The 13,983-nt window shown below is 40.5% G+C and overlaps 2 protein-coding genes across 14 annotated transcripts in view; one reads left to right on the top strand and one right to left on the bottom strand.

Moving 5' to 3' along the window:
- Nucleotides 1-1,324: 1,324 nt before the first annotated feature.
- On the top strand, nt 1,325-4,443 carry LOC113066183 (kelch-like protein 34). Its single transcript, XM_026237930.1, has one exon. The coding sequence runs from the start codon at nt 1,647-1,649 to the stop codon at nt 3,408-3,410; it is 1,764 nt and encodes a 587-aa protein (XP_026093715.1). The 5' UTR covers nt 1,325-1,646; the 3' UTR covers nt 3,411-4,443.
- A 622-nt stretch (nt 4,444-5,065) lies between these two features.
- LOC113066182 (connector enhancer of kinase suppressor of ras 2-like) overlaps nt 5,066-13,983 on the bottom strand; it is a 75,578-nt gene continuing 66,660 nt past the window's right edge. For 11 of the 13 annotated variants that reach the window (XM_026237916.1, XM_026237918.1, XM_026237921.1 and 8 more), the window contains 2 exons: nt 10,252-10,451; nt 5,066-9,054 (listed from right to left, as the gene is read on the bottom strand). In XM_026237916.1, the coding sequence (XP_026093701.1) occupies nt 8,824-9,054; nt 10,252-10,451 (431 nt within the window). In that variant the 3' untranslated portion in view covers nt 5,066-8,823. The remainder of the gene's footprint in view (nt 9,055-10,251; nt 10,452-13,983) is intronic. The other 2 variants (XM_026237928.1, XM_026237929.1) reach the window with 2 other exon arrangements.

The raw sequence follows: 13,983 nt of genomic DNA, 5'->3' as shown, positions 1-13,983 counted from the left end.
CTAACAGGAAGATCAGACACTGTTATATTTAGAATGCCACTCAGGTCTGACAGCATTCTGGACTGAAGGGTCAAAACAGGGAGACCAGAGAGTACGAAGACACTAACAGTGTGACTGAACACATAAATCAGATGCATCTGCAATTAAATTCATGAAGAAAAATCATAAATTGTTTTTATAGATTTTGCAGTGACGAAAGAGAGCATGATCCTGCAAAAGATCTTTAAGCATGCAATGAAGTCTGGTTTTGTTGGCCAAATATAAAAAGTGTAGCATAAATAATGCATCAAATTTAGACCCCTGCAGTTGTAACATGCGTATAAATATGTCCACTGATGCACAACAAGGCAGAGTGGAAAGACAGGTCCCTGAAAGGCCAACAACTTGTTTTAAAGTGAGAATTCAATGGGGTTATTAGGTGAGCATAGGATTTGGCAGTACGAACAGTGAGACTACAAAATCACTTCCTTGAGACACAAGTAGCACACACAGACGCCCCTCTAAGATTAATCATGACCCATTGCAGTTGCACTTGAGTGCGAGTGCATTCACAAGTATCTCCAGTTACCAACTACCTTGTAAATCTGTTGTATTGTGAATGCTCTAGACAGTGGAGAAACCAGCGTGATCATGAGCAGAGGGTGTGAGAATGTAACCAGAAGCTCTATCATAATCACCCCATGCTCTTATATTTAATACCCCCCCCCCCCCCCACAACCTGGCCTGATTTGGCCCCATCCTAACTCTGAGCCAGCAGCTATTCAGGGAGGATAAGGGTATGATGTTCACGAGGTTGGGATGTGTCCTTTTCGTTGTGGATCACACTTACACACAAGTACTATAAGTCTATAAATAAACCTCACTCATCAGTAATCTAGCCAACATAAACATGTCAATTCCTGTAGTCTTTTGTTAACAGTTTTTTTTTTATCTTTGTCTTCCTGACAAACACTCTCACTATGGCTCTCATTGTCCTCTAGGCAAGATTCTCATTCTCACAATCCTCTCTCTTTCTGTTCTCTGGCTAGACTGTGTCTTAACTGTCCCTCTGATCAACTCCTGTGTTTCTATTCCTGTCACCTTGGTGAGATATGGCTTCTGGTGGCGACAGACAGAAATCCACAGTGCTGACTAACTCCCTTATTTATCAAGAGATGACCTCAGATCTGCATATCATAATAAACCCCCCAGTCTGATCCCTCCCACTCTTGCTGTTCCCATCTATCTAACTGGAAAGGGCAACTAGCTCAAAGCTGTGTTTACCTCCCGTGGCCCCAAAATGTCTGCCCAACATCCCCCCCTCCCTTCTAAAGATCTGGTAGAAAACATGCCAATCTTGTTGAGGCAAAAGGTTTGGAGTCTGCCCACTGGGTGGAGGAGAAATGGTTGACCCACCCCTTTGCAGTCCTAAAGCATGTGCAATTGATGCCTGGAGAAGTCATGGGCCACATCCCAACATACGCGGCTGGTGTACTGACCTTTTTCTTTTCTTCTGTTTTCTTTAGTCTTGATAACAGTCGACCACCTCAGCCTCCTTCCCTTTTTTCTTTCCTCTTCCTTCTGTGCTGTGTCTTACTTTCGTTCAGTCCTAACTCATCTGTTCCTGACCCTGGTCTTCCTTATTTCTCTCCCTTAATCTCCTAGTGATGAATTACTACCTGATGCTCAGCAACAGTCATGGAGAAGGTGTTCTGTCTCGGTACCAGAGCTTGCGTCTAGAGGGTCGAATGTGTGATGTTGTTTTGGAGGCAGAAGGTGTGGAGTTCCCTGCTCATCGGACACTGTTAGCCTGTTCCAGTGACTACTTCTGGTCTGTGTTTAAGGACTACAATCTGGAATCTGGTGCCCACACTATCAGCTTGCCAGCCTTGTCATCTCTGGGACTTGAGCAGATACTGGACTTCGTCTACACCTCATGGATCTCACTGTCACCCTCTACTTTGGAGGTCACATTACAGGCTGCCTGCTATCTACAGATCACCCATGCTGTGGAGCTTTGCACTCAGTACATCTCAGAAAGCATTGCTCCTGACAACTGTTGCTTTTTTGCTAACATAGCAGCTCGCTATGGCCTTTCTGATGCATTCAATAACAGCAACTCTTTTATTGGCAGTAATATGTGCAGGATACTTGCATCTGAGGAGCACAAGGCTGAGATAATGGAGTTAAACATTGATTCTCTGCAAGAGGTGCTCATAGCTGAGGAGATGCCAGGAGTGAAGGAGATAGATCTTCTGCAGCTGGCTTTGGACTGGCTAGAGTGCAACCCACAATCTGCCCTGCACAGTAATGCATTGCTGAGTCGGATCCGATTTGGTTTGATTCCACCTAAAGAGCTGTCTCAACTCAGTGCACTTAAACCTGCTCTACGTACACCTTTCATCCAAAGCGTAGTGCAGAAAGCACTTAACTACCACCTTCAGGGTCCCCTAAAACCCCTACTACAAAGTGTCCACACAAGCCTGAGAGCCACAAAGAGCAAGATTCTTCTGGTGGGAGGAGGACCAGAGGCAAACAGACCCCAAAATCAGATCCTAGCCTACGAACCTCACAGTAAGAAATTCCAGCCACTCTCAGCATCCCTTCCAAATAAGCTACAGCACCAGGGAGTATGCGTTGTTGGGAACTTCCTATTTGTACTAGGTGGTGAGGTGGTGCAGGTGGATGAGGAGAATGAGAAGAGTGCTGTGATGACTGTTACTAACCAGGTGTGGCGCTATGACCCACGGTTTGGGCAGTGGGAGGAGATGGAGCCACTCTTGCAGAAGAGGGCACAGTTTGCCTGCTGTGTGGTGGAAGGTGTTATCTTTGCTTTTGGCGGAGGCGGCCAGAGGGGTGAGCCTGCTTTGTCATCTGTAGAAATGTACAATATGAGTGAAGGGTGCTGGCGCAGTGCTGTATCCCTACCGTATTCAGTTCATGGGCATGCTTGCACCACTATTGGAACAGGAATCTACATCTCAGGTGGCATCCATGTCAACAGCACAGAGAGCAGCAAAGAAGTGCTGTTCCTGAATGCCTTTGAAGGGGATGCCTGGCAGAGACGTTCTAACATGTCTATAGCCAGATTTGGCCACCAGATGGCAACAGTGAGGGGAAGAATTTACACCTTTTTGGGAATGTACGAGCACTTCTGTGACATTGAACGCTACAGTCCTGAACAAGACCTGTGGACCCGTCTGAAGCCCCTACTGAATGATCGCTTCTGCTATGGTTTGACCACAACAGAGGGCAGACGTGTGCTTATGTTCGGAGGCAGGAAATGGCAGGAAGGACAGGAGGTTTGTACAACAAATGTGCTGGAGTACGATACAGAATATGATGCCTGGAGGGAAGTGTGTAAACTACCAGGGCCCTTGTGTGGGATACAATGTGCCATTATGACTCTTCAAGACCCTCCGGAGACCTAAAAGTCAATCAAAAACACCATCCCACATACACACAGACAAACAGATGGCTGTCTGGGGAAGAGAGAGTTGAAGGACAGGGGTTATCTTTGTGTCATGGATCCGTGACCTGTAAAGTGGCAGGGAAAACAGGATTTCTATATACCCAGATACAGAAGATTTTGCATGGGGTAAAATGCTGTTAAGTGCTTTAAAGCAAACAGTAAGGTGCTCCTGAAACTAGGTCACTATGAATAGAGTAGAGAAAAGCATGACATTGATAGATGACTTGTCATAAAGACGTTGTCCCGGGAAATGGCAAAGATCGTCTAAGGACACTGGAGAAAAGGACAGAATAAAGGATGGAATTACAGACCACTGCACACTCTGGTCACTGAGTCTTGAAAAGCCTAAAAAAAAGGACATTTTGGACAAGATTTGACTTTTTGGCACTGCGTGAAGATCAAAGGTGACAGTCATAATGTCTTATGACAGAGAGACAGCTGCCCTGAATGTTGAATTCAGACTGTGAAAGGAGGCTAAACTCACAGACGCTTAACGAGAAAGACAAATTAGATCATTGATTTAGAAGGGTATAAGAGAAGTCGAAGTGGACAAGGACAAGTATCAAGATCACTGAGTGTGTGTGGGATGCAGATGAGCCAAAGGAGGATGAGGATATTTTTAGTGAGCAATGATCAACAAAAACTGCACAGTCACACCTATATCTGAAAGCTCAGATAAGTCAGGCTATGCATGGAAATCTAGATTACTCATTACAGATAATAGAGTGGAATTAGAATATCGATATTAATTGAAGTGAACTGCAAAGAGTGAGATACACATCAGCAACAATAACTAGGCTGGCATAAATATTGAAACTTAATCATATACTTCATAATATATCATTTTAAACCTTGTAGCAATCTTTTCTGGGTTATATAAAAGCAAGTAACCTTGAGATTGTAAAATGTACATTGTTGACATGATTCAGCAAATGAATTGATGCAAATAAGAATCTAAGAAAAGCATAAATAAAAGATTTTACTACATAACATTTATTTTGCAGCTTGTGAGTTTCTTTAAATATTTTTTTACTAATCTATTGATCAAAGGTGTGAACACCAATTTGCTGTATAATAATAGCAAATTAGTGAGATTTGGTTATGAGCAGCTTAACCCTGGCTTGCTGATAGACTACTGCTGATTAGAAAATCTGATTTTCCCCGTCTGAACTGCCTCTTGTGAACAAAGAAAAGTAACCCTTTGTCAACCCAATACTCAGAACAAACCAAAACAGTTCTTCTCCGTTAATTTTTGTAAATCGACTCTATTACCTTCAATGAACCGCCTGGAAATCTGTGAAAGTCTTAAAGAAAAAGAAAAAAAGCTTTCTAGGATTGCTTGACAGGCTGTGAGCTCTCAGGGGATTGTTTATGGCTAGGCACTCACCTTTAAACCAAAGATGGCAACATTGTGGTTGGAAAAGCAAGCTGAGAAACTGCAATTGATGAATGGGAATACCAACAGACTGCTTTCTCCAGTTAAAAAAAAAAACTTATGGGATTCACCAGCCTCAAAATCTGTGCACTTCTCTTTGATGTTTACTCTAACTGGCCCCATTTAAGTGTAGGCATATAAACAAAAACCATGCAAATGCAATAAATATAGCATGATTACATCCATAAAAGTTTATTGACTCTAGGTATAATCACACTGAAATCTGGAAAAAGCAACACGTCTCTTTTAAATTAATGTAATAAATGAAGTAAACTTTACCAGGTTGTATGCTAAACACAACACATAGAAAACTGCACTGCCCAAATGACATGCCCTACTCATAATAAAGACAGGCAGCAGCACAGATACTGATAAACTAGATGGTTTTACAACAACTTTGTGTTAAAAAATGGGCTGCTAAAGAAACATAACATGGTTTTCACTAAATTAACAATCATTTTGATCTACTACTAAAGTAAAATACCATTAAACATCTGTTCTAGTAGCTCTAGACCCACTTGTAATCACTTTCGCTAAGAGCTAATGCATTCCCATGATTCTCATGGACACATTAGCACCCGAGTCTCTCACTAAATCAAGCTAATTGTCTTGATTACATACAGAATGAAATGTGCTCCATTATATCATCAGAGTCATACCTGAAATATCAATGTACATCATATAATACACATCTTATCATACAATAAACTCTCTTCTGAACATTCAGTATGTTCCTAAAACTCACAAATAAAGCATTTTTGTGTCTGCTGAGAGCCTGAGTGCTTCTTGGTCTGCACAGCCTTCCTGACAGTTGAAACACTGACATTAAATCATTTGGCAGCTTCGGTTTAGAAATAATAATAAAAAAAATGACTCTGGTATATCTACAAGCCATGCAGAAAGAGATGTTTTGCTATGAGAGTATATAAAGATGGACAGCCTCCCGAATTACGATATACATGTATTTTCAGGAGTCGAGCTGCTGCTTCTGACAGATGCTGGGGTGAGTTCAGGGCAACAGATTTGATCAGATTTGATCGCCGGCGAGTCCCTGGGCTGGGACCAGCAATGTGTCGTGATGACCACGTCTGTCATATAAACTCACTGGTGTCTTGACATAAATGTCTCTTAACTAGCAGCACTGTGCAGGACAGCTGCATGGCAGCTTGTAGAAATGGAAAACTTGAATCCAAACAGAAGTATGCAATAATTAAACATAATACTATACTTCAAATTCTCCAAAATTTTTTGAATTGAACACAATAGTGCATAAAACTTCTTTCAGATTAAGCATTCAAAATGAACAGCACACCTTGTGCACAGACACACAATCACTTGTAAGTGCCGTCCCGTTTTGATTATGAATTCTCATTTTCACCTCATAATATCAGGAAACAGTAGTGAAGAGAGAACTTCCATAATTTGACTCATGTTACAGAGATAATGCTGCTTCTTGATAATGGAGCCTGTGCAATTTTCTTCCAATCAAAGCCCACACATTTCACTGAACACTCATCCGTTATCAGAGGCCGAGTCTGGCAAAGCGTTACGCTCTGTCGAGAAGTGTTCACGACACAGACATTTTCCAGGTTCAGTACAAGCTGAACACTATCTACAGCATTTTTAGCATTCTGTCAATTACCACATTCAATTATTTTGACTCGTTTCTAATTGGGACAAGGCACTGGTCCACAATATATGCTAAAATAAGGTTTACGACATCAAAAACTCATAGATTCACAGGACTTAAATATTACGCAGGATAATCATAATAATAATAAGCATTATAACTATTGGAGATGCATTGGTATATAAAAAGTGGCCTATACGGATAAGCCAATAATTATATCTATGTTATGGACAATAAGTGATAAAATATAAAAATTCTATATTGTTTTAAAATACATGAAAATCTAAATAAATCACAAATATATAACTAAAATGTGCATTCCTTACATTGAATTTATTGCATCAAATTATTACAATGTACAAATTAATAAACTAACCTGTAAAAGTGTTGTACTGCAACTCTTGACTGTGTGAAGTCTATAAACCTTGTAACTTTTGTAAGATAAGCGCAAGTATACCAGAAAAGGTCTGTTTACACAGAAACAAATCCCGCTTCAGGAATTACCAGAGGTTCTGCTCCACGAAAAGTCTCACAAGGATCACTTAGACAACTTTAGAGACACAAACATAAGCTGCTTTTCTGCCCGAAAATTGGCTTGTCCCATAGCCTTCCATTTTAAGAGCATTACTATGAGTCGAGTCAAAATTGCTGACTGTGGAAACTGGCACCAAGCCAAAGATGCTGTCAATAGAACTGATCTGATTTTGAACTGGGAATATGCCTTTTGGTGTATCGAAACACTCTACGCAGATTGTGGTGAGATGAGAAAACCACATAAGTGTTCCATGTTCATGCACACGCACACAACTTCCACACAAATGTACAAGTGCTATAAGTCGGGGCCAGCCGATGTATAACATCGGATCATATAGTATCATACAGTAGAGTATATAGTATGCTAAAGTAGCAAATAAACATAGCAGATAACTTGTGTGATGACCGTCTGTGTCCACTGAGAGATTAGCTTCAAAAAGACAGACAAACACAGGATCACAATGTGCCAGTCAGTGTGTTTAGAGTTCGAACGGCGCATCAGATGTGCATTTCCTCTCAGAGTTCAGTCCGTTGGTTCCTGTCTAGCGGTAGGCCAGGTTTGTTCTCCGTGCGACGGCATTGTCTGTCCTCGTCTGAGCCGCCTGGAGGACTGGTAACCATGGCAACCCCTTGTACAGACGTGGCATACTCTGAAGCTTGCGGGTTGTGAATCTAGCCATCGAGAGAGCTTTGTTTGTACAGCTATCTGTGCCTGCGTAAACAACGTTTTTCAAGTATTTAAAAAGCACATGTAGACTGAGACTGTAATTGCTGTCAGAATGTGAAAGCACAAGCAAATGTGAGAAGTGAATTTGTGTTTAAAGACCTTAATCAGGGAAGAAGCTGTATCAAATTTGACATCAATTAAAACAAGGCTGTGAGGCATAGAAGTACAGTGTGTTTAATCGATTAAAATTGTGGAGATTGTGATGTTGACTGTTCAGACTTAAAATGAAACTATGGGATAAACTGAAATAAAAATAAAAAATCTGAAAAATTCTTCTAAATATATATTTTTTAAATGTATAGTGTACTGTAACATGCTAAAAGTGAATTTAGGCATCACAAAATTATAACATACTATATTTATTTTTACATTTGTTTTTAAATTATTAATTCATTAGTTAATAGTTTTTAAAAAAATATTTCAATTGAGTATTAGGTGACAGGTAATCCAAGTGTAAAAAATTATGTGCATGCACAATTAAATAGCAGATATTGGCTGATATATCAAATATCCATGATACATTTAAATTAAATGTAAAAAAAAAAACAAAAACAAAACAAAAATCTGTCACTTATAGGCAGGGTCAAAACTAACTATTGTGATTCCATATATTTTCTGCAAAAATTGTAGACCATAAACACTATATTTCATAAGAAAATGACAAATATCAACTTGCATTGCTTAAATGGATACAAACAAATATGAAACATTTTTAAGTATTTACTTAAAGTGCGCCCTGTGCATGTATTCCGAGATGCTCTCTATAACACCTTGGTTTATTTTATGTTGATTACTGAATAATGTAACTTGTTGATTCACACATCAATGCATTATTAAGTTAATTCTGTACATAAATATTCCTCACAGCCTCATAAATTAAAATGCAAAATTAGAGTCCAGAAACACCAATTCAACCCTTACTTTAGTTTGACTGTCTAAGGTCCATGATGAAAGGGAGACAGTGTTCTCTGGATGTGAATGATAAATACTTCAAATAATGTGGTGGTATTTTTGTGTAGATTGTTCGAAGCGTGCAATTGTGTGTGTCAGACGTGAGTCTCGATGTAGGAGTGCGTGTGCGAGAGGGAGGGTGTGCGAGGGGCGGGTTCAGGTGTGGTCGCAGGGCTGGGCTCGGAGGCGGGGCTTGGCTGACGGTCCCGCTGTGGCTCTCCTGAAAACAGCTCCATGTAAACTTTCTTCCATTCCTGGAACTCTGAGGACGTGAGCTTAGGATTGGCCAGCAGCTTGTCAATCAGTGCTACCTCGCCCTCCCTGTCCTATGGGAGTGAAGAAAGAGAGCAGTGGAGGGTGGGCATTACAGATACAGTCTCCTTCATACAGTGATTAGGATGTCATAGTCAAAGCACGCCACTGGCGCTTAGCGTAGACGTGAAGCGATGTGGACTCAACCTAGATGAGCAGAGCGACACACAGGCACACACACATAACATGCTCAGACTTGACTGGAGTCCTCTGGCACTGTGGAGCTTCGTGCCCCCAATTAACCTTCTTTCATTCAAGTCTGAGTGATAATGGATGTTTATAATTCCCTCCCAATGTAATGGGAGGTACTGCCCCAACATAATAAGCACAGCGCAGCAGCCCGGAAAGGGGAGGGAGGTCACAGCAGAGGCACAGACCAACTGACCCAACCACAGGAAGGAAAAAAAAGGGGGCACCAGGAAGGCAGAGCCTAAACCAGGCTAACCCGCACAGAGAAGCAGGGTTCAGAGAACCAGTTTGGCCTTACCAATGGTCATCAGCTTGTTTTGGTCTAAGATAGTCATTAGTTGGTTTAAACTTGTTATTAGCAGGTCAACAAGATGATTATTTGGTCTAAATTGGTTATTAAGTGGTCCGCATGGTGATCAGCTGGTCTAAGATGGTCATTGGTTTGTCTAAGCTAGTCTTTGGCTGGTTTAATGAATTGGCCATTAGCTGGTTTACTCTGGTCATTAACTAGTGTAGGATGGTTTAAATGGGATGTAGTCTGGTCAATAGTTTAAGATGGTCAGTAGCTCATCATTAATGGTCATCTTTGATCCTATGTTTTGGAACCTTTCTTTTCTATTGACCAATTGTTTTTAATGCAACTGCAAATAGAGGCTCTGCCCCAACATAATCCTGAGGTGGGGGGTCTTTCCTGACCCAACCTCGGAAAGACCCAAAGGCACCAGGTGGAGCGTAAACCAGATTAACCCACACAGACAGGCAGGGTCCAGAGCAGAGTTTGGCCGAAACCCTCCTCCCACACCAGACAGAGAACTCCGCCTAACATGGATGGGATTCTGGGATAGCAGTTCAGCTTTGTCATTGTGTCAAAATGGACTACAAAAAAATACAAAAAACACAAAGTTCCTGCTGTCCCCAGAACCCCACAGACATCAGACAGACGGAGAGGGACGGACGGGCAGACGGGACAGATGAAACACACACGGTGCAGTGGGACCCATGCGGCAGCAGAGGTCAGATACCTTTAGCGTGCTCTGCAGGATGCGGAGATGATGCAGTTTGTCATTTAGCTGTGGATCGTTGCAACGCCGGATGAAAAGGTGTTTGTATTCCAGACGGGTGGAAAGGCGGTGCTCACCAATAGGCGACAGACTGGCACGCTCCAGCGCCCGGTACAAATCACCAAGCGAATCCGCATGCCCGTGGCACTCCTGCTCCCCGCCTGTGGGGGGCGCCACAGAAAGCCAGAGTTAACGAGGGGTGGCTCCACCAGCAAGGAACATTTTTGAGTGGGGTTGGAACAGAAAAGGCAACATTTTAACTGTTCATTTTAATGTCCAATAAGGTGTATAGACTGATGATGCTCGGCTCATTTATTTTGTTTATAAGTCTGGAATTGTGAAGGAATAAAGAGAGAAATCACATAAGACCTGGATGAGAAGTGTTTTTTACCAGGCTGGCATAGATAAATGCTTAATCAGGCTCAGATTTATGTAAATATGGGAACATTTATGTAAATATGGGAACATTTTCTCTCACTGTCTCATTTTTCTCTGTTATTATTTGAAGAAACGGGTGCTGGTTTCTCCGTGCCAACACAACATCTCTTTATCTCTGAATCTCCGTCTGTCATACATCTTTCCTTCTCAATGTGTTTAACACTATCCTGCTTAAAAAAATAAATGAAAAAAGGTTAAATCAGCTGTTCTAACATGGACTAAACGGGTAATTTCCTGGTTTAAGCTGGTCATTAGCTTGCTACCTTGCTGGTCTAAGATGGTCATTAGCCGGTTCAAGCTGGAAATGCTCCGGTCAACATAACCATTAGCTGGTCTAACATGATCTAAGCTGACCATTCACTAGTCTGACAGTCTAAAATGGTCATTAGATTGTCTAAAATGATCTAAGAAGCATGGTCATTCGCTGGTCTAACATGGTATAAGCTGATCATCTGATTTAAGCTGGTTATTAGTTGTTCAACATAATCATTAGCTGACAAACATAATTATTAGGTAATGTAAGATGGTCTTGAGAAAGGGGTTGAGTATGTGCAATTTGGTGATTGTAGAAACATAAAGAAGGACAGTAAAACTAGAAGACAGATTTTATGAGTGTTTAAAATGACATGTTCAATTCATTTAACACAGCCACCAACAAAAGCAGAGAAAAACTCCCTTAAGGCTGCTCAGGAATGGCAGTCAGTCACTCTGACAGACTCTGTCGATCAGGTGACATGTTGCTTGCTGCTTTGCTCTTACTGTCTGGATACGTATTGTACATGCAGGAGCTCGTGTGTTAGTCAGGAAATAGGTTGAGTCACTATTGTCTTTTTGTTGCAGTGTTTGTGTAGGTAAAAAATGTGCACCGTGAACAATATCTAGTGCTGGGTCTCATTAACATACAGTATACAGGGTGTGTATTTATAGACTATTTTAAACAACCACAAGAGGGCAGCAGTCCCACACTGCGCCTCCCACCACGTGCTGCATGACAGTCACGTTCAGCAACAAAATCAAGTTTAATTGAATACTGAATAAGGAGGTTAAACCAGAGCGGCTGTAGATGAAAATCAGTTCAATAGTTAAAAAATAAAATAAATAAGTGCACAAAGCCTAGAAAAGAATGAATTCTGTCATTATCCATGGATAAAGCCTCATATATCTGATGATATATCTGTCTGATGTCACAAATCATTGTCTATTTGGTTCAGTAAGACAGGTCTCAAACTTACTTAGCATATTACTTTTTGTATATTTAGTGTACAAGCTGGCAAGCACTGCTTTTATTACACGCCTGCAATAATTTGAAAAGAAAATGCATTTTATCGACCGCTTGGTTAACCATGTGACAGATTAAAATAACAACGACTAAACTGGAGTAAATCAATAAAGTTTTAAAGCTCTTTGTGATTCTTTTATAACTTCTTAAATGGCACAGAACTCTCAAAACTCTGCCATTGCACGACACAATCTTTCACTGCGGTTGCTGAGGAACATGCGAGTGAGAGTCACGATCAATAGGCCGTGCCTCTCTTTTCTCTTCAGTATGTGCTACAGCACACATGGGCTCTGTGGATGACTAACAGATGCCCCCTACTCCTCCAGAGAGAGATAGAAACAGAGCGATATAAAAGACACAGATAAGAGGGAGACTCATTAAAAGCCACTGGGATTATATAGAGAGTGCTGCTGGAGATCTGTCTGAGATGACGAAAAAGGGGAATATTGGAAGAAAATGTTGGAGAGAGAGGGGCCGATGGGAAGTGAGAGAGGCAGATTGGTGGTGAGATAGTGAATATGGGCAGTGAGATGGGGGATATAGATGGTGAGATGGCAATGAGCCATGAGGCGATAGACTGCGAGACAAGGGGAAGATGAAAAGTAATACAGGGGAGATAAACAGAGTGGTAATCCAGCAGCAAATGTGCGGCTCCCTGTGAGGTTTGTGGAGGAAACTGAGTCTATCCGGACACCAGACCAAACAGAAAACAGGAGAGAATTAATAGCCTATTCAGAGTTTACCGCTAACTACAAGGTTAAAGCAATAATCCATGAGGCAGAGTATTAAAGTTACTTAAAAAAGAAAGAGGTGGCTGTGTTCAAAAAGTTATATTTATTGATAATAATTCAAATTAACAAACATTCCTCCAAGTAATGTAGTTTGTTAGCATATCTACAGGGAGTTAATGGTTGTCAAGCAACACAGTAACTAATAATACAGAATTAAAGTGACATGCAATCAAACTCTCTGTTTCCTGGCTTTGATAGGTCCAATCAGACTGTTTTACAATCAACAGTGGGATTATGCACTATAAGAGGGTTCTTCAAAAGCTGATTCACAAACAGGTATTCCCAAACCTTTTTGTCAGCAGAACCCCTTTGAGCTAAAATATTTACTTGATGTACCACTTGAGAAGTTAAATTATTGAAATATGAACTTGACACTTGCATGTTCACAGTTCTTTTATGATGTTTAATGGTCAAATTACATGCAGATAAACAAATAAAAAGGTTCATCTTATGTAGTAATTGTTTTATTTAGATTTTTTTTATTATTTATTTTGATTAATTTCTTATTGATTGAATCTATTACTAGCTTTTCATCAAAACACAACACCTAACCCCCCGGCAGTTCCATGATTAATTAGTATTGGAAACCTTGGTAAAGTCTTGGTAAAAAAAAAAAAAAAAAACATTAAACAAAAAAGGTTTTTTTTAAGTAAATCTTTTTATAAATAATAATAAAAAAAGAATATTAATACAAAGCTACACTTAAGTAGCTAAAAGTATTATTCCTCAGGGGGACAATTAAAATGTAGTAAATTCAAATTTTTATTTTTTTTTATAAATAAATAAATACATATATATATCCTTGTTTCTTATTTATAAATTCTTATACAATTTTCAATTTTTGCTCATGAAATGTGTCCAGGTACTAAAGCTGAAAACTAAGAGAATAAATATCCACTGTCCTTGTAAATCAAAATCAACTAAGTTCAATCAGAGTGAATTGGGTCAGTAGCTTGTGACAGAACCACAGCAATACTGCAGGGTTTCAAAGGAAAGTGCATGCAGCTATTTCTGGTCGAAGATGCCTGTATGTGTGTATGTAAGAAACGAGTGGACAGATCTCAGTGGGGGACCTTACAGCACAGCTAAAAAAAGAAAAAGAAACTGCAACTAAGACACTGTTTATGCTTCACACAGCATCAACACAGACTCAAGCAGGGAAAAAGAGGCAGATACAGAAGCTAA

This window comes from Carassius auratus, chromosome 49 (genome assembly GCF_003368295.1).
Source record: "Carassius auratus strain Wakin chromosome 49, ASM336829v1, whole genome shotgun sequence".
Taxonomy (NCBI): domain Eukaryota; kingdom Metazoa; phylum Chordata; class Actinopteri; order Cypriniformes; family Cyprinidae; genus Carassius; species Carassius auratus.
This window is presented reverse-complemented; position numbering and strand designations above follow the sequence as displayed.